The sequence below is a fragment of the Cibotium barometz genome, chromosome 4, assembly GCF_041138505.1.
Source record: "Cibotium barometz isolate CiBa-2024 chromosome 4, ASM4113850v1, whole genome shotgun sequence".
In the NCBI taxonomy this organism is placed as follows: Eukaryota; Viridiplantae; Streptophyta; class Polypodiopsida; order Cyatheales; family Cibotiaceae; genus Cibotium; species Cibotium barometz.
The window spans coordinates 27,319,816-27,339,177 of record NC_141049.1 but is presented as its reverse complement, the minus strand read 5'-3'; the positions used below and the strand labels follow the sequence as shown (position 1 = coordinate 27,339,177).

Sequence of the window (19,362 nt, the reverse complement as noted above, 5' to 3'; positions counted from 1 at the left end):
AGCATCTATCACATCATTCATACATTAGACTTACACATGAGGATAGGAACCGGGTGATCCGTTTTCTGCCATAGCTCCTCCTGGCTGCAGATCAGTCCCATTCAGTGGCTGAGTTTTCTTGCCTTGCTGCGTTTTCTGGTCCAGCCAGCCCTCTTCTTGCTGTCGGCCAGTCTTCTTGGCTGCATTTTCTTCTACAGTGGCAAGCTGTGAAGTTTCTTGGCTGCGTTTTCTTCTACAGAGGCAAGCGTTGGAGTTTTGGCTGTGTTTTCTGCTCCGGCATCAGTTGTTGCTGGTGAGTTCTTTTGCATGTGGTGTTGCCAGACAAGTGGGACTACATCTCCTTCTTCCTCCATGAGTCCCTGCCCTTTCGGTAGGAGGTTCCCGGTGGTTTCTTGGACTGTTTCGCTACTGTCTAGCCTCCTTCTCTCTCAGGTTTGAGAGGGGGCTGATGGGTTTTGGAGCCTTGTTTCGTTGGAAAGCACTTGAGAGGAGTCTTGGAGAGCTAAGATTTGTGTTCTTTGTTGTTGTGGATATGGATTCCCTCTTGGAGGATGCATCTATCCTTGTTTCTCAAGAGTAGGTAAGGTTCCCTCCCAGTGGATAGGATTAGGCACTTGTTACAGTGTAACAGCAGTCTCACTACTCCTCTTCTGGAAAATAGGTTCATTTGGCCAAGGATTGCAAGCCCAAAGATATAGCCCAGGCTAGGACCAAGTTTTCAAAGACGGTACCACTTCTAGGGCTCCCAGGGCACTTCTGGCTCAGGAGGACACCCCGATGGTGTACTTCTCTAGTATACATGCAGTCCCCCCCATGTGCTTCCAGCTAGAGAAGGCTTGTGGGCGGGAGAGGGGGCTCATTACAGCTCCACTTACTGGTGCATGGGGACTGTGATTCAGAGTTCCAAGCATTAGACATCTGGCAGGACATGGCTATCTTTTGTGTAGCAGAGATTATGAACTAGATATGTTCCGAGTTCATTGTTCGAGGCTTTTGGGATGCGATGTGTTCCGTCCACTGTTGGGGATTATGGGCGCGGTGTGTCCAGTAGCTCATCATCTATTCTTGGAGTTCACTGTATATTTGTGTGGAAATTCGTAGCCAAGCAAAGTTCCTTGTTGTTTGTGGTGGCATTTTGTTTCAAGGAAACAAGTTGTGGTGGATGCTCTCTCTGAGGTGATTCCAGTATTCGCGGTGCTGGAGGGTCCATGGGTGCATCTTCATTAGCTTATCTTCTTCAGACTCTTGCACACACTGAGCTGCAGAGAGGGTGTTAGAATTCATGCATCTTAGTGTATTTGGGTTGTACTATTTATTGGGCATTTTATGTATTTTCTCCTTCATTTATGGGTTGTGGCCAGTTCACTCATTTTTTCATCTCGTATAATCTCAGAGTTTGAGATCTTAGTTTTCAGTTTTCAGTTTTAGTTTACTGTTGCTTTTTCTTATTTCATCCATGACGAGATTTCATGGACACTCTGTACATATCATTTTGGTCTCATAGAGCCTTTGGGTCTTTTGAAGACGTTAATATAACTTTCTTTCTTTCTAAGACGGTCCACCGGGAACGTGGGGAGTGTCGGGATCTTCACATGCCTCTCGGCCATCTCAAACAGATCTGCCATTGCGGGGATGTCCTCTGAAAAGGGTGGGTGGCTGGGAACAAAGAAGAACTAAAACCTGCAAGTGGCTGTCCAGCAAATCAGCCCGCCTTCCTCTTGCTTCTCCTCTTCCTCCCGAACAGTCCCGAGCGAACAGTCCACCAATCAGCGCCACAACAGTCCCCCTCTTGCTCACACAAATCCCAAGAACTATCTAGAGCCTAGGGCTCTGATACCATGTCAGAATACGCAGCTGAGATGATGACCAGATCTGGGAACACGAGCAAAACGCATGCAGAAAAAATACAGCACAAGAGAGAGAGAGATGTAGGCATGTAACTCTGCTCTGATATACACAAGAAGATCCCGATATGATACACAACTGGCAAGGGGGCTGGGGGCCTATATATATGCCCCCACATCAACAGTCGGCCTGCTATAGGGCAGCCGACTGGACACAAAACCCTCCACGACTGGAAATCACAGTCGGCCAGCAGCAAATGAGGCCCACGACTACATACATCCAGTCGGCCAGCATACAGGAGTCCACGACTGATGTCTGGGCAGTCGGCCAGTCACCTGTCTGCTGATGGGTCAGTCGGCCAGCCACTCAGTGCTCCTGCCAACTCAGAACTGCCTCCTCCCAAGCCACAGAAAAAATGGGAAAAATAGGGGGAAAATGCGGGGAGTGAGGAAAAATGATAAAACACCTCATAAGGGCGGGCACACCCACAACAAAGGCCCTGGTGTATAAAACTGGACAGGAGATGACTTCTAACAACATCTTCTTCCACATTTGCTTTAAGTCCTACAAGTTGGTTCATTAGAGACTTCATTTTGTTCACATAAGCATCAAAGCTCTCATGGGGTTGCATTGCAAGTCTATAGAACTCTATCTAAAGAGAAACCTTGGAGTTTCTCGCCTGAGCTCCGAAGACCTTGTCCAGCTTTTCGTAAGCCTCTTTGGAGGTAGAGAGATCTCCAACATGATGTATAAAGTTATCAGAGAGGCCAAAGGCTTTTTTATCTCTAAGCTTCCAAGCCTTCTGTGTTGCATCTTCAGCTTTTGGCACCTTCTCATCTCCTTCAATGAAAGGCCAGAGACCTTCTCTCATCAAACTAAACTTCAACATAGTCTGCAAGGTGTGGAAACCCTCCCCATTGAATTTTTCAATAAACATGTGAGAAGCCATTTTATGATTTGAAATTGGAAAGGCCTTAACAGAGGAATGTATCGAATGTCAGTGTCTAATCCTGTACAGCTAATGCCCCAAAAATTAACATTTTTGAAATTAGGGTTTTCCAAAAATTAGGGCTTTTTGAAAATGATGCACTTGAATGCTTGATATGTCCTCAATTTTGAAAAACAATGGGGGATTTAAGATTAATGCCCTAAGCAAGATTAGCAAAAATAAAGGAAAATCCTCAAAAATTATGACTATAGCAACATGAATTTAACCTTCGCCCCAATTTTATTTTTAATGTATGCATCCTTTTGACTTGTTGCTGTTGATTTTGTGGCTAAGAACTAGGCATGGAGAACAAAGCTGCTCATGGTGAAAAGAAGTTGTTGCTGCAAAAGGCCAAGGCGGTGCTCAAAAGCCATGGAAGAGTTGCGAGGCGAAGGGGGAGCGGGCTTGGCATAGTCAGCATCAAGAGGTGGGAGGCACAGGCTTGGCACAGAGAGCACAAAGATGCGGCCTTAAAGAGGCAACCTGCGTGGCAAAGATGGCAGCCAAAGGAGGGCAGCAAGAATAGGTGAGCCGCGAGATGGTGGGCAGCTGAAGCGGTGTTGTGTGCATAGCAGTCGGAGCTCTTATGGTGGCAGCGCCGAACTGGTTTTGGGCAGCGTACAACAACAGCAAACAGGCAGCACCTCTAGGGGACGACGCATAGCAACAAGGAGTCGGCAGCTCAAAGCATTGATGTGCCAGTAGCGAACAATAGCCTGACTGACTCTTGATACCAATTGAAGGTATAGGGCCTAGGTTAGGTTTTGCACGTACAGTGCTCAACTATGGAGGTTGAAAGATCTTTATGTCATAGGAGTGTGTGTGTGCAAAAGGATAGTGAGAGAAGAGAGAGAACAATGGACGGGAGCAACTACGGCATATGGAAGGTTATGATGGAATCTGTTCTGGAGTCTTACGACCTCGCTGATTTCGTCGTTTTTGGGGTTCCACGGCCGGAAGTTGAGGAAGGGGAGTTACCGTCGATCCGAAAGGAGCGGGAGGCTCAGACACACATGTGGGATCGTGTCATCGCCAGGGTCCGTTCGTTTGTCTTTCTCAACTGCACACCACAGGTAATCAATCATGTAAAGCATATGACGCTGGCCAGAGGTATATGGCAGCATTTGGCTTCTCTTTACAACAGGGTATCGCCCATGAACAGGATTTCCTTGGAAGTACAGATGCGGGTTATGAGCCCTGCAAAGTCGGCGACGATGCGGGAGCATATTAACAAGCTGCAGGCTCTTCAACAGGAAGTTCTGCAGGCTGGGAAGGAGATATCGTCAGAGGACATGGCCATAACGTTGCTGTCGCACTTGCCCTCTTCGTACTCAGCATTTTACTCGTCTTTGATTACTAGTGGCAGGCTCAGCACCATCACGTGGGAGGAGCTTGTGCCCACCAGGAGGAACGATTCACAAACCCTCCTCAGGGTGGAGGTTCGGAGGCCTTAACTGGCCAACGGTCGAAAGGCCGTAACACGGGCAAAGGGAAGGCTTCGTCGGAGAAGTCTTCTGAGAAGAAGTCCGTTTTACTGACCGCGAGAAACTAAAGGCAGAGAGGACCTGTAATGATTGTGGCGAGAAAGGCCACTACTGGAGGCAGTGTCCCAAGCGGAAGACCGAGAAGGGTGAAGATTCCTCAGCAGCAATCATGAAGACTCCGGCTTTTGTGCACCTGGAGGTGATGGACACCGATGCTTCATTTTCTTCAGGCAGGGAGGAGATTGGAGGACTCTCCGCAACGGATACGGGAGTGGATTCTCGATAGTGGTGCTTCCAGGCACATGACTCCTTCCCGTTCCGGTTTACAAGATCTCTGCAGGCTTTCTGGTCACATTCTTACTGGGGATACATCCACTATCCCAGTTCACAGTGAGGGCAGGATGGAGATAGTTCCCGATGGTAGAGGGGGGAAGCATTCCTCCCAGGTGTTGTATGTTCCGGCACTTGGTTTTCATCTGTTGTCAGTGCATCAGGTTTGCAAGACTGGCGTACGGGTGGAGTTTGATGAGCATTTTGTTGCTCTCCGGGATAAAGCAATAGGCCAAGTGGTTTGGGAAGGCAGAGTGGAGAATGGAGTTTACAAGCTTTCAGCACTCTCTCTCCCAGGTCCTTAGGTTTGTGATGAGTGGCAGTCTGGTAATGGCCACTTAAGTGTGGATACGCTGTAGGTGCAGGCTTTCCGGGACCAGATGGTGGATAGCTTGCTAGTAGATGGCAGCAGTTGGCAGGAACTTTCCAGTACTGATGTTGGTAGTTCTTGTGTTCGTTAGTCAGAGGAAGCTGAACAGGTCACTTATGCTCTGATGTCTCGTAGTATTCGGGACAAAGAACCTCCAGTAGATGAGGATGTTCTTTCCACGGGGACCTTTCGGAAAGCCAGGCAGGTGGCAGTCGATTACTTGCAGAAGGAGGTGGTTTCTCCAGGCTTTGTGGTTCCGGATTCAGAGGGGGTGTTTGACAGGTTTCAGAAGGCCTTGCGTGGTCTTCATCAGGTTTCCAGGACTTGTTTGTGCACCGTAACAGGTGTTGATCCTTGTGAGCAGTGTGATGCCTTTTTGACTCAGGAGCAGAATGGTTCATTGATCTGGTTGATGGACACCAGATTGGACGGGAGCCTCCTGATGAGGCAGTTAAGCTCATGGTTGCGGATGACTCTTTGGGAGGCAGGATTGCGTTTCCTGTGGTTTCTGTGGCATGCGAAGGATCATAGACTCTTGTACACAGGAGGGGGATTGTTGGATGGAGTCCGACTCCACGGTTGGAGTGACTCGGTTTGGGGAGGATATCCGGACACGAGGAGATCTACTTTAGGCCAGGAGCAGGTTTTTGGAGCAGTAAGAGACAATCATCTTTTGCCTTGTTGCGGACAGAGGCAGAGTACCGGGCTGCTTGTGATGCTGCTTGTGAGGTGGTGAGGATGCAGAGGTTGCATTGTAGGTTTGGGCTTCCACCGGAGGAACCCATGGTCATCCAGAGGCACTTTGTTCGTGAACAGATCGTTGCTGATGACATCTTGCTAGAGTTCTGTTCGACGGAGGACAGTCTTCACGAAGTCGCTATCTCAGGATTTGCTCAGGCGGCATCCCAGCTCCCTGTGGTTGGTTTCACAGCCAGGAGCTGAGAGGGGGTGTTAGAAGTCATCTCCTGTCCAGTTTTATACACCAGGGCCTTTGTTGTGGGTGTGCCCGCCCTTATGAGGTGTTTTATCATTTTTCCTCACTCCCCGCATTTTTCCCCTATTTTTCCCATTTTTTCTGTGGCTTGGGAGGCAGTTCTGAGTTGGCAGGAGCACTGAGTGGCTGGCCGACTGACCCATCAAGAGACAGGTGACTGGCCGACTGCCTAGACATCAGTCGTGGACTCTTGTATGCCGGCCGACTGGATGTATGCAGTCGTGGGCCTCATTTGCTGCTGGCCGACTGTGATTTCCAGTCGTGGAGGGTTCTGTGTCCAGTCGGCTGCCCTATAGCAGGCCGACTGTTGATGTGGGGGCATATATATAGGCCCCCAGCCCCCTTGCCAGTTGTGTATCATATCGGGATCTTCTTGTGTATATCAGAGCAGAGTTACACGCCTACATCTCTCTCTCTCTTGTGCTGTATTTTTTCTGCATGCGTTTTGCTCTTGTGTTCCCAGATCTGGTCATCATCTCCGCTGCGTATTCTGACAGATGTGGCCCTATCAATATTGATAAAGCCAATGCTTGAAGAGCAATACGGAAATCTCATCACTACACTAAAGAACCTGCCCAATCTCACCGTGGAAGGGGTCATAGCCTTCTTTAAGGAAGAAGAAAGAAGCTAGAAAATGCAGGGGGACAGCTCCTTCTTCCCAAAGAAGAGCTTCAAAGGTATAAAATGTTCCCTTTGTGGTAGAAACAATCATGTTGAGAAGGATTGTTATTCAAGAAAGCTGGTTAACCTAAATTGAAGGTCTTAACCTTGATTAGCCTTGGGATATAACAGCCAGTATAAAAGGCAATTGTGTCTGAGGTTACCCCTAACTAAGGTTGTCAGATGTCCAAAGGATGACATTAAAATGTTGTCTTGATTGTGTCCAGGTTCTAGGGGTCGGATGGCATGACTCATGAGCACCAGAAGCCTATTGATGTTTAATATGTGATGAAATGGAACACAAAAACCCTTGAAATGTTTCTTGTGACTAAGGTTGCAGCTCAACAATGTCACTTCAGCTTGGGTAGTATTGCTCCATACATTGACTCTTGATTGCCGGAGAAGAATCTCTTGGCAATGTGGAGTGCGGGTAGCTGAATTGTTCAAGGTAAATTGCAAGTCCCAATACTCTTAGAGAAAAGATTATTTATCCAAATCATGACTTTATTTATGCCGCAATTTGAGAACCCATCAAACATGGGCAAGATTTCTTTGCAGATTTATGCTTAAATCTTTGCACAACTTTCACCAAGTTTGGCTAGTGTGCATCTTAAATTATACCTTGTGTAGGATGGGATATCGTGTTGAAGAATTAATACATGGATTTGTTATGCATTTTCCATCTTTCAAGAAGGCGAAGCCATATCCACTATCTTCTAAGCATGGTTTGTGGCCATTTGTAATTGTAATTTTGCTACATAAGAAGATGTTTTCACTATCTACTAAGCATGGCTTATAGCCAATCAAGGTTTTGATATGTTGTAATTGTAATTTCGGTACATAAGAAGATGTTTCCATTCGAGTTTCTACCAACAGGTTCTAAATTGTGATTCTATGAGAACTTGATGGTGGCCACAAGTCTTACACACCCTGAATTTCAAACCTTGTGTGTGCGTGCGAGTGGGCATTCCATCCTTGCACGTTAAGGGTTGCGTGTCAGTGATGGGTGCTTGAATTATCCCACATGGGGGATGTAAGTGGGTGTGGCACCCTATGAAGGTTGGGATTGTGCTAGATCTCAAACATCTCACTGGTTTTTTTAAGGGGAGCAGCAATTGGAGATGGGAGCCAATTGCATACGCCCAGTGCCCGTTCACATGTGGGGGTGGACGCCGTCTGATTTTCCAACGACGACTCTGTGGTTATGTTAGTTTACAAAGGAAAATTTTCTGGTTGAAGGAAAGGTGCAGGCTTCTCATTCTTTTCTTGTTAATTGCAGGCGCCTTATGAATATGAACTTGACAGGACCACTGGCACCAGAGCTTGGGAATCTTACATCGCTTCGTATATTGTAAGCATTGTGTTTGTTTTTTCAATTGGAAATCTTGTAGACCACAAACTAACTCACATTTGAATCTGTGCTTTTGTTTAGCTTTCAAATATTAGACACTGCACTACAGAGTGGCTTCTAACTACATTGATGTGTTCAAACCCTTGCTTTTTTTTAAAGCCATTTCTTCAATGCCTTGCTTTGTGAGTTAATATTTTTTCATTGAAATGAAAATTATTACACCAATTTAGTTCTCTTGCACATTTTGGTTCAGGGATGTGATGTGGAACAATATTTCGGGGAACATTCCAGAAGCGATTGGAAAGCTAAAAAATCTCTCTCTTTTGTAAGGCTTTGTACTTTTCTAGTTATCTTTAGTGTTGATTTAATCTTTATGTATTAGAGGCTACACCTATCTTCAGTTAAACTTGTTTCAGAGCATGTGAATTTTTTTGTGAATCTCTCTGTCCTTTTTGGCTGTATCTATGCCTTAGCGTCAAATGATCAGAGTTCAGGATTGCGAGAGATACCATGATTTGTGGCAACTTGTTCATGTTGTCGAACTGGGTCTTTGATAGACAAGAAGGTTGCCTGAAAGTAGGAATTTTCTATGTAATACAGGATCGTGTGCATACACCTGACCCACACAATTTCTGAAAGTTTTTGGTGTTACCTATTTTTAAACCCTTATTAATTTTGATTGCTGATAGCCTATGCTTGCAAGCTATGAAGTTGCCATTACACCTTAGAAGGTGATGGAGCACCAAAAAATTATCAAGAAATTATCAAAATACACCATTGTTGTTGCGAGAGTTATGAGGAGCCAGTTTGTTAGTCAGGTGTACATGGCTCTTAGTAATGTCTTAGTCAAAACATGGTTCCAAAAAAACATGTTTTGAGGGTTGAAATGTTTCTAGCTAGAAACTTTTTGAAATCCTCCCTTTCTTCCTCCTCTTCTTCCTCTTCCTCCTTTCTTTGCTTCTTTCCTCTTTTTGTAATTCTATTTTTTTGTTTTCTGGGAAAAAGATCCTTCTATTAGTTACCAAAAGTGGGTGCACTGGGGTGGGGGGGCATAACCACATAGGTGGTCTGTAATGTCAAGTGGGCTCGCCACCTCTATCCGTAAGAAAGGGACCGTGACGCTAGATCGTGAGGAAGGCCTCCCGACGCTTCCTCATGCAGTCTAAGCCATCCTGAAGCTTCCCCTAGTGACCATGGACAGTATGAATGATATCAAGCCAGATGCTCCGGATAGACTCCACTGGCGGGGTGAGGGTGCCTTCTATGGCTTCGCTGCATCGAGCTCTTCATATATGCCACACGGCTATATTACTGCAAATCTCCCATGTTTGTCAAGAACTTGGGATCCAACGACTAGTAGGCAGAGTTGGAACTGGCACAGAGGAAATATGAAGGTGAGAGACTTAAAGGGCTAGCCCACCTTCTCCCTCGCACGGCATGATGATTGTGGCCTCAATGTAACAATGCCCCATGTGACAATACATGCGGGAGCCCGATCAATAGTGAAAATGCACAGGATCCTCTGCCAGACTTGTTGGGCCTTTGGGCAATCTCAGAGATAGTGACACTAAGTGCCCACTGCTAAGCTCCTATGTGCCAACAGCTGCCACATGAAAAGAGTGATCTTCCGCCGCTGAAAGCTGTCCCACAGCGGCTTCCAGAAAGTTGCGAGAAAATGCGGCAGAAGGCCATGGGACTGCCAATGTGCTACTGCTACTAGAATGCCCTCCACATTTGACAAGGGGGTATCAGGCGACTCTTCTTTGTCCTTGGGATCTTGCCATGTCCACTCTCCCGGGTCCCACTGAAGAGTCGTAATAGGCCAGCCCTCCCACATCCATAGCCGCCATAGTCTCTCTCTGGCCACGTTGGCTGGTGGAGGGTCAATGTGCCACTCGTGTGTGTGAAAGCCAATCACCTGCACTCTTTGCAAGTTGCATCCCCTGAGGTCCTCTAGGCGGGTCTTTGCTGTCTCCAGTCTGCCATGAAGCCCAATAGAGAAGGTGAGTCGAGCGGAGTACTCGTCCGCACCATGAACTACTAGGGGTATGCCAAGCCTGCTGAACACTCCTAGCCACTGTGGAGGAGAAGGATCCAGTATTGGGGCCAGCCACTCCGGAGGGATGGAAGAGTCGATGTCGAGGCTAAGTCGGTCTGTGCCCCTTATCCCAAGAGTCGATGTCGAGGCTAAGTCGGTCTATGCCCCTTATCCCAAGAAGGCCTCTCTCCTGAGCCGTTGGGGGTAACCGTCTGAATGCAAGCCAATCTCTAAGTGACCTAGCAGGACCTGTGCTCAAGGCTCCCCAAGATACGTGTGGGCGAGTCCTGAGCATGTGACCCCAAGGCAGATGGACAAAAGGATTTGAGATCAGAGGCTGTCGGAGCTGCTCCTTGGAGGCTACTAGAGTTGATTGTTGCAGGGCCAGCTTGAGATGATCCCAAGCACACAAGAGATTGGCTGCAAATCTGTGCTCAAATGTTGGGCTAAAGCCATGTGCCCACATCTGTGTGAAGATCCATGTCGTGCTTTGAGGCCAAGGGCCTCCCAAGGTCGGAGTGCGGGCGGAGATCCTAGCGAGGAGGGAGTCCTTCCAAGGCTCACCGCTTGTCGGAAGACCACGAACAATCAACTTGCTCAATTGGGCACGGCTCTGAATGGAGGGGTTGTATCCCATTTAGAAGGCACGGTGTGACATGTGTAGGTAGACTTTAGAAGGCACCCCCTCAATTATGGTATTGATGTATTGACAATCACTCTATTGACATGTTGTGTTTCATTCTAATTTGTTAGTCTATAGTGAGGGGGTAGGTTTATGGGTTATTGTCTTGTTTGTGGGTAACCTCATATTTATAGGTGGGTGATCAAGTGGAGGTGATCTCATAGGCTTGAGAATCAAGTTTGGCGAAACTTAAAAAACATCTTCATCTTTTAGGAGAGATATGCAAGGGAGATACATATGGCATTTGGCAATGGCTGAGTGCAAGCCAGTTGGTACACCAGTGAAGGCTATTTTTTTTTTCCGGAAAAGAGACTTATATTAAGTATGAAATTTTTTGCAAAAAGGGAGATTTCAGGCCAAGCAAAGGGGAAATCTCAACCAATCGGGTGCCTTGTGCTGCCAGCAAAGCCCCATATGAGATCGAGTGAAAAAAATGCCATGATCCCATTCTCTCATAAATTGGCCACGTTTTCTCTCTATGGCCCTTGAAGATCCTTGAATCCTGGCCCAAGTGGCCATGAGCGCGTGGATAATATCACAATAGATCCTGCAAATGCATTGGGTATCATAAACCAAAGTGCCCTCCATGGCCTCAATGCATCTAGCCTTCCAGATGTGCCACATTGTGCGTGATGCTGGCAATAATCTCCCATGTAGTTTCCAACCTCTGTGTTGGAGGTATGTAGCTTGACTCTGGCATGTCTTGAGGAAGACACTGCCGACCCACTCTCTGGGTGACGCGCATGATCATATCTCAGTCGTTCCTTTCAAGCTTGATTTGCGGGTCCGACTTTGTCAACCAAACAATAGCACCAAAACAAATGTAGGCATCTCTCCTCATCCTTCCAAAAAGGTGTGCTATTGCAGTCCAGATCCTCTGTGCCTCCCTGCACTTCCATAAGCAATGGTAAATTGTCTCTGAAGCTCCTACACAACTGGGACAGGCTCGGCGCTAAATGACCGATCTCCACTGGTTGCTGGCAAGTCCACCATGTAGAGAGCCAAATAAAAGAGGAAATCTTTGTTTCCCTGTACGAGTGCCACAATCTCCGCCAAAAAGCTACCTTAATGTCAAGGGTGATCCCATAAGCCTCCTAGTGCGGTCTAGAAGTAGGGACTCTTTGGATTTGTCCCAAAACCAACTGTCTGGCGTTCCGCACGGTGTAATTCAAGAAGGGCATGCTTTTCATGGGGTTAAAAGCATCCCTCCCCTATACAACCAGAGGCTCCGAGAGTTCGTAATCATCCCTTGAGATGGATCAAGCTTTCTTGCCCTGCCCACACTCTCACCGGCTGGACCACCAGACCCTCAATGATATCGTGCTCAAGAGTTCTCTTCAAGAGCCATCTAACGTGAATGGAGTAGAAGATTGGTACATCATCCTCACCCAAAGTGGGGAGGCACATGACCTAAATAGAACCCCTGTTCTTGAGAATACCCCAAACCATAAGTGATGAGGCCCTTCCACGAAGTTCCCTGTGATCGAGTGGTTAGGTATGGCTGCATTCACTTGCATAATCGTCTGACCAGTGCCTCTCAAGTGCTGGGTGCGACACATGAGCCTTTTCTAATCCAACACTAAGGGGAGAGGAGTCGAGCTCATTGGATATGCGTGGTTGCTCCCAGAGGTCTACCAAATTCATCCAAGATCAAGTCATTCCACACAATGGGCTGCCTTTTAGCCTCCTCAACTGACTGTGGAGGAATATGAACCAAGAAGCTCCTCATGCAATCCTAGGCTCGTAGAAGAGATCTCACCAAGGGCACAGAAGGTGGTCGGTGCTCTGCATCCTAGAAGATAAAACGTGGGCTGTAAATCCAATCACCCTCCCCTAATTAGAATGCACCTTGTAATCTGCTGCATAAGAAAGTCCTTTTTTTTTTGTTCGGGAAAAAGATCCTTCTATTAGTTACTGAAAGAACAACCACGAAGGGCTAAAAACAGCCATGAAGGGCTAGATACAAATTCGCCTCATGTACAGGGTGGGAATCAAGTAATCAAAGGAGGGGAAAGAGATGCTTATCCCTTGGCTGGCCGCTCTTTGAGGAGAAGGCTATCTCATAAAAGGGGGGGGCGGGGGGGGGTGAGTGCCCTGCCTACCTCGGGGGGACAACCACACAGGTGGTCTGTAATGCCAAGTGGGGTCGGGTCACCACCTCTATCAGTGAGAAAAGGGCCAAGCCACCAGAGCCTCAAGAAAGCTTTCCGCAGCTTCCGCATGCGGTCAGATCCACCCTGCAACTTCCCCCACTGGCCATGGAGGGTATGTATGATATCGAGCCAAATGCCCCTGATAGACTCAGCTGGCGGAGTGTGGGTACCCTCAATGGCTTCGTTGCATCTAGCTCGCCATTATGTGCCAGGTTGCAATGCTACTGCAAATCTCCCATCTCTCGCATGAGCCTGGTTGCCCGTGCTCTGTATTTGGGGCTGTGACTGGTACTACCGAAAATGTGGTGGTGAGAGACCTGAAGGGCTAGCTCTCCCCCATCCTCCTTGTAAGCCCTGACCACCTCAGCCTCTGTGGCCCAAGCGACAGTGCCCCATGTAATGATCCGGGTTGATGCCTTGTCCATAGTGAAGATGCAAAGAATTCGCCGCCAAACTTGCTGAGCCTTCGGGCAATCCCAAAGACAATGTCGCTGAGACTCCTGGGGGTGGCCGCACCTCGGGCAAGTTGTTGTCCTGCCTCCAACTGCCAACCAAGTGTTGACCGCCAAGCTCCCGTGCGCCATCTGCCAAAGAAAGAGGAAACTGTCCCAAAGCCTCTTCTAAAAATCTGAGAGGAAACGCTATGAGAGGCCATGTGACTGCCAGTGTGTTGCTGTTGTCAGGGTGCTGTCAATCTCTGGCATCTAGATCCCGTGGCCTAGCCGCGCTGTATATGCAAAGAAGGGGCCATCCATAGTCTCCTCCCGATCAACGGAGTCATGCCAAGTCCACTTGTCCGGGTCCCACTGAAGGCGCTTGAGAGGTCGGCACTCCCATATCCATAGAACGTCTCCCTGGCCACCTTGGCAGGTGGTTGGTCTATGTGCCACTCCCGAGCCTGAAATTCAGTCACCCTCACCCTCTGTAAGGTTCAGCCCCATTGAAATCCTCTAAGGGGAGCTCGGATCTCTCTAATGTGCCATGGAATCCAATAGAAAAGGTGAGCAGACTACTACCCTCCTCCGCTCCATGGATTGCCACAAGAATATCATGCGGCGTGACATGATACTTGAGATCGAGTGGTGTCGACAGTATGCACCCATTCCTGATTGGATGCAGGACACTTTCACCATCGTCGAAGGCTTTCCTGAGCCTCTCATGATTCACGGGGAATGGAGCATTTCTAGCATTCCACTAATTTCCCACATTCAGGCCCAAAGAGCCATCAGAAAAGGAGCAAAGTGTGCGTTGCTATATGTCCGCTCTTAGTCTAATGCAGTTAAAGTAGCACCTGTAGGGATGGTGGGTCTTTTGTCTCAATACAGCAACATCATGTTGTGAGACGACCTCCCACCCACTCTTCCACCCAGTAGACCTGAGGACCATTGCATAGAGTTGGTTCCTAGATCAAAACCTCCAAGTAAGTTCCCCTACCGCCTTTCTAAGGCATTGGAGAGTGAGCTGGAGCAGTAGTTAGCCCAACTACTCCGATCCAGATTTATCCGGCCATCTTTCTCACCTTTTGCCACTCCCATTTTGTTTGTCCAGAAGAAGGATAAGTCCGCATGCTTATGTGTGGATTATAGGGCGCTCAATAAGCTAACAGTGAAGAATAGATTCCCCATGCCCATAATTGAGTACATCCTTGAACGACTCAACGGTGCAAATATTTTCTCTAAGATTGATCTAAAGAGTGGCTATCATCAGGTCCGGATCTTTGAGGCCGACATTCCAAAAGTGGCCTTTAGGACCGAGCGTGGCCACTACGAATTTGTGGTGATGCCCTTTGGTCTCACCGATGCACCAGCGACGTTCAACAAAGTTATGCCCATTTGGGCTAGCCTTGCAAAGGCCATCTATGCCTTTGCCATGTAGTCGGCGAGACCATGTGGCTTAGGGGGCCAGTCGGCCAGTACCCGACCAGTCCTACATGGCAACCGATTGGGCTATGTGCCAATCGTGAGCTTTGTTATGTAGCTGACTGTGAGTAGCAGCAGCCGACTGTGTTTCAGCAGGTCGACTGAACATTTAAATCAATCGTGGGCTTTTACAACCAGCCAACACGGATTTTCAGCAGCCGACTGCTCATTAATGCAGTCGTGGAGATATTCTGCAGGCGGACTGATCATTTGCAGCAGCTGACCAGCAGTGGTAGATCATATTAAAACGTGGGCCTCTGTCCCACTTCAGTCATTCAGGTATTCAGCAGAATTCAGCAAAGCAGTTCAGCATCCTATCAACTCCAGGCAATAAGGAAGCTCCTCTTCACATTCAGCCAGCATATTGTTGGAGATAAGTGCACACTAGGTGTACTTCTCCTAGTCTAGTCTAGTCTAGTGCCATGTGGCACCTCTATAATTGTCCCATAAGTCAGTGAGTCTACTCTATCTTGTACTTCTCACCTATATATTGTGGGTGTCACATCAATGAAAGAATCAATCTTGTGTCTTGTCTACACTCATCTCAAGGTATCTCTATGCTTTGTGTCTCCTTCTAGTCTTGCTCTCATTTCAGTTTCAGTTTCAGCTTTGTCTCTCCCCCATTTCTCCTACATGGTATCAGAGCAGGTTTATCCTGGCTCCCCTCATCCTTGCCTCAAGCTTCAGTTCACTTCAACCCGCTTCAACTCGCCTCAGCTCTCTGCTTCTACTTGAGCTCTCTTCACCTCATCCTCAACGTTTCTTAGCTCGTGGTTACTCTACTTCACCCCGGCAACTATCTTCAGTTCATGGCAGCTCATATTCAGCTTCAAAGTGTGGCGCAATTCCTCATGACAGCTCATCTTTAGCTCGTGGCTTTCAAGCTTCAGCTCCGCGTCATTCTACATCAGCTTGCCGTCAGTTTTGGGCCTCATCTCATGGCATCCTCAGGGCGATTTCAGTCAGCCTGTCATCGCCTTCATTTGCTGCTCCCTTTCTTCATGAAGCAGCCCGCATACATTCAGATTTTTGTTGCCTCAATTCCAGCAACTTGTCCACTCACTTCATGGCTGCACAACTCCATGGATATACCTCACCTATGGTCAGAATCAGCTCGACACTTTGCTACGGTTCTGAATCCTCATTGGATCATGTTATGCTGTTGTTTTCTCACATGGGACAGCCCCTTCATCTTTAGTTTATCAGGCTGCTCCTGGTTCTGCAAATTTCGAGGTATGGATGCTCTTCGTTTAACAATCCTCAGCCTGGCCCTAATGGTTTTGAAAGAGGGAAGACCTGCTCAAGCTGGAGTAATCAAATCAGGATATCTAGATGAAATTTTCAGTCTTCTACTTTCGAAAAAAACTCAAAATATAAAAATTTAATTTTCAGTTTTCATGGGATTAGACACTGCCCTTGCATTTCAGCAAGTGGTAAGACCTTCCCTTCATCTATCTGTCTCTCATGTACGGGATTAGACACTGCCAAATATGGTAAGACCTTCCCATCCCTCTCATATTTGTCTATGCTTTCATGCTATCTACCACCATTGATCACCAATGATGTAGATCATGGGGTAATGTCATGTCTATTTGTCTACATGGACTTATCTTTGTCCCTATCCAAGAGGCACCCCTGCATGTAGATCATGGAGGTAATGTCATGTCTATTTGTCTACATGTAGATCATGGAGGATTGCCCTTGAGGAGGGATTATCTATCAAGGTCCATCTCTCTGTCTATCTACAATCAGTCAGTCTCTCTGTCTATGTGTCTATCTTGTGTGATCTTACAGTCACATGTCTCTGACACTCTGTCTATCAGTCTATATGCCTCTCTTTTGTGGATTAGCTACCCACATTCTCTTGGCATTTTTTGTCTATGTCCCCATTTATCTTCTATCTGTCAGACTCTCTCATGTCTATCTGACAGTCTCTCTCTCCGTGGGACCACTCTACTGGCTGATTGCCTCTCTCTCTGTCTGTCTATGATCCACTCTTGTCCCTACCCTTGTGGACCCATATGAGGATATCACTTGAGGAGGGGTGTCTCAGGATCTTGTCTATCTTATCTTCTGGCTTGTCTCTCAGTCCTTGTCTAGTCTATCTGTATTGGTCCTATCTTTTGTCATGTCATAGTCTTGTCTTTCTGTCTTCCTTCTAGTGTCCACTTAAGGAGGGTGTTGGAGATAAGTGCACACTAGGTGTACTTCTCCTAGTCTAGTCTAGTCTAGTGCCATGTGGCACCTCTATAATTGTCCCATAAGTCAGTGAGTCTACTCTATCTTGTACTTCTCACCTATATATTGTGGGTGTCACATCAATGAAAGAATCAATCTTGTGTCTTGTCTACACTCATCTCAAGGTATCTCTATGCTTTGTGTCTCCTCCTAGTCTTGCTCTCATTTCAGTTTCAGTTTCAGCTTTGTCTCTCCCCCATTTCTCCTACACATATGTGCAGTCCTACAACTATTTAGACTTGCGTCAGTGGTGGGAAGCGTCTTCAGTAGAGCCTCGAACTAGGTGGATACTCAGCCGACGTACGGTCTTCCTTGTCCTTGCGTTGGGCATTCATATCACTTGTACTCAGCATTGCACAACATTTATCCAAAGAATAATATAAGCAAATACTCTTGCTTGCAGAGGGGGGGGGGGCTTGAGTGGGACCCAATACTGTGTCGTCTTCTACATTCTCATTCTCTTCTCTCTCTCTACTCTCTAAAGTTGATGCTAAGGATTCTCACCACATAAAGGTATAAAGAAGGCTCTGTTGTGCGTTATCACGATCAAGCTCAGTGCATGTAACAGTTGATGAGGCCTAACCCCCCTCTATGTCGCGGCTGAATGATCACTCTCCATGCCACCTTGGCCCTAGCAGGCAGTGATGGATAAGAAGTTCCGGATCAACTGTTGTACCTGGCCAATACAAGCTTGAGAGAAGGCCCAGCACGAAGTGATGTACCACATAGTGGCAAGAAGAACCTGGTTTGCCACCACCACTCTACCTGCATGGGATAGTGTCACAGAACTCCAGTATAGAAGCTTCTTTCGAATACTTAGAAGAAGAGGGGCGAGCTGTTGCTTAGGAGAAATATCAATGTCCACTTGGCATCCAAGATAGCGAATTCGAGTGCCCCTCAGGATCCACGGGAAAGCCTCAACTAGGCTCCAAGTCGGGGCGGGTGCAGAGCCTACCTAAAAACCACACGACTTGTGCCAGTTGATCAGTGCTCTTGATGTGCGACAAAAGATCTTGATTGCATCCACGAATCTCTGGAGATTCCCCACCTCTCCTGAAAGGTAAGCTGCTATGTCATCTGCAAACTGAGTCAAGAAGCTCCTCATGAAGGCAGAGGGGGAGACGCAACCCCTGAAGCTGAAGGAGATAGCACAGGTGGAAGCATAAACAGTAAACATATGAGAGAGTGCAAAGGACATAGAGAGAGTTGGACAAGATCACCTTTTATAACAGAAGTAAAGCTTTACAATGGCAATGGCCAGCAACTGAGTGTTGAACTATGTGCAAGGGAAATGGATGGAGTGAATAATGGGGAACTCTTTATATAGTGCATGAGTGAGCTGGCCGACTGCTCACAAGACAAATAAATAGGAGAAATACAACAAAATACCAGAGATAAATGGTAAAGCCCCAAAACATTGAGATACACAATTCTAACACCCCCTTTGCAGCTCATAGCGTGCAAGAGTCGGAAGAAGATAAGTCGATGAAGATGCAACCATGGACCCTCCATCACCGCGAATATTGGAATCACCTCGGAGAGAGCATCCACCAACCTGTTTCCTTGAAACAAGATGCCACCACGAACAGCAAGGAACTTTGCTTGGTCACGAATTCCTACACAAGTGTGTAGTGAACTCCAAGAAGAGATGATGAGCTGTTGGACACATCGCGCCCATAATCCCCAACAGTGGACGGACCACATCACGTCCCAAAAGCCTTGAACAATGAACTTGGAACAGATCCAGTTCATAATCTCTGCTGTACCAAAGATAACCATGTCCTACCAGATGTCTAATGCTTGGAACTCCGAATCACGGTCCCCATGCACCAGTAGGTGGAGTTGTAATTAGTCCCCTCTTCCGCCCACAAGCATCTTCTGGTTGGAAGCACATGGGGAGAACTGCATGTGTACTAGAAAAGTACACCATCTGGGTTCTCCTGAGCCGAAAGCGCCTTGGGAGCCCTAGAAGTGGTACTAGATTCTATATCACTATCTTGTGTCGTGTCTTTGCCTTTTCTCTGAGATGAAGCCTTGCCCTTCGTCTTGTCCTTCTTCTTGGACAAACAATCCTTGGACAGATGTCCACTTTTCCCGCAAGAGAAGCAGTGACTCTGACCTTTCTCTTGAACTAAGGAAAGTGCCTAGTCAGAACTGTTGACTGACACCTTCAACTTACCCTGTGAGATGAGAACGGACGACTCCTCCAAAAGTAGGGAGCTAAGATCATCAAAATCCAATTGAGTGGATGTGACGTGGCACCGCAAAGATCGAGAAATCACATCATAGTCGGGAGGAAGCTTGGTGAGG

The 19,362-nt window shown here is 47.3% G+C and overlaps 1 protein-coding gene across 6 annotated transcripts in view; it reads left to right on the top strand.

Annotated features, from left to right (window-relative positions):
* The window catches only part of LOC147639114 (putative LRR receptor-like serine/threonine-protein kinase At1g06840), a 95,766-nt gene that overhangs the window by 16,924 nt on the left and 59,480 nt on the right, over nt 1–19,362 (top strand). For all 6 annotated transcript variants that reach the window (XM_086787543.1, XM_086787559.1, XM_086787567.1 and 3 more), the window contains exons 3-4: nt 7,951–8,022; nt 8,276–8,347. In XM_086787543.1, coding sequence (XP_086643669.1) covers nt 7,951–8,022; nt 8,276–8,347 — 144 coding nt within the window. The remainder of the gene's footprint in view (nt 1–7,950; nt 8,023–8,275; nt 8,348–19,362) is intronic.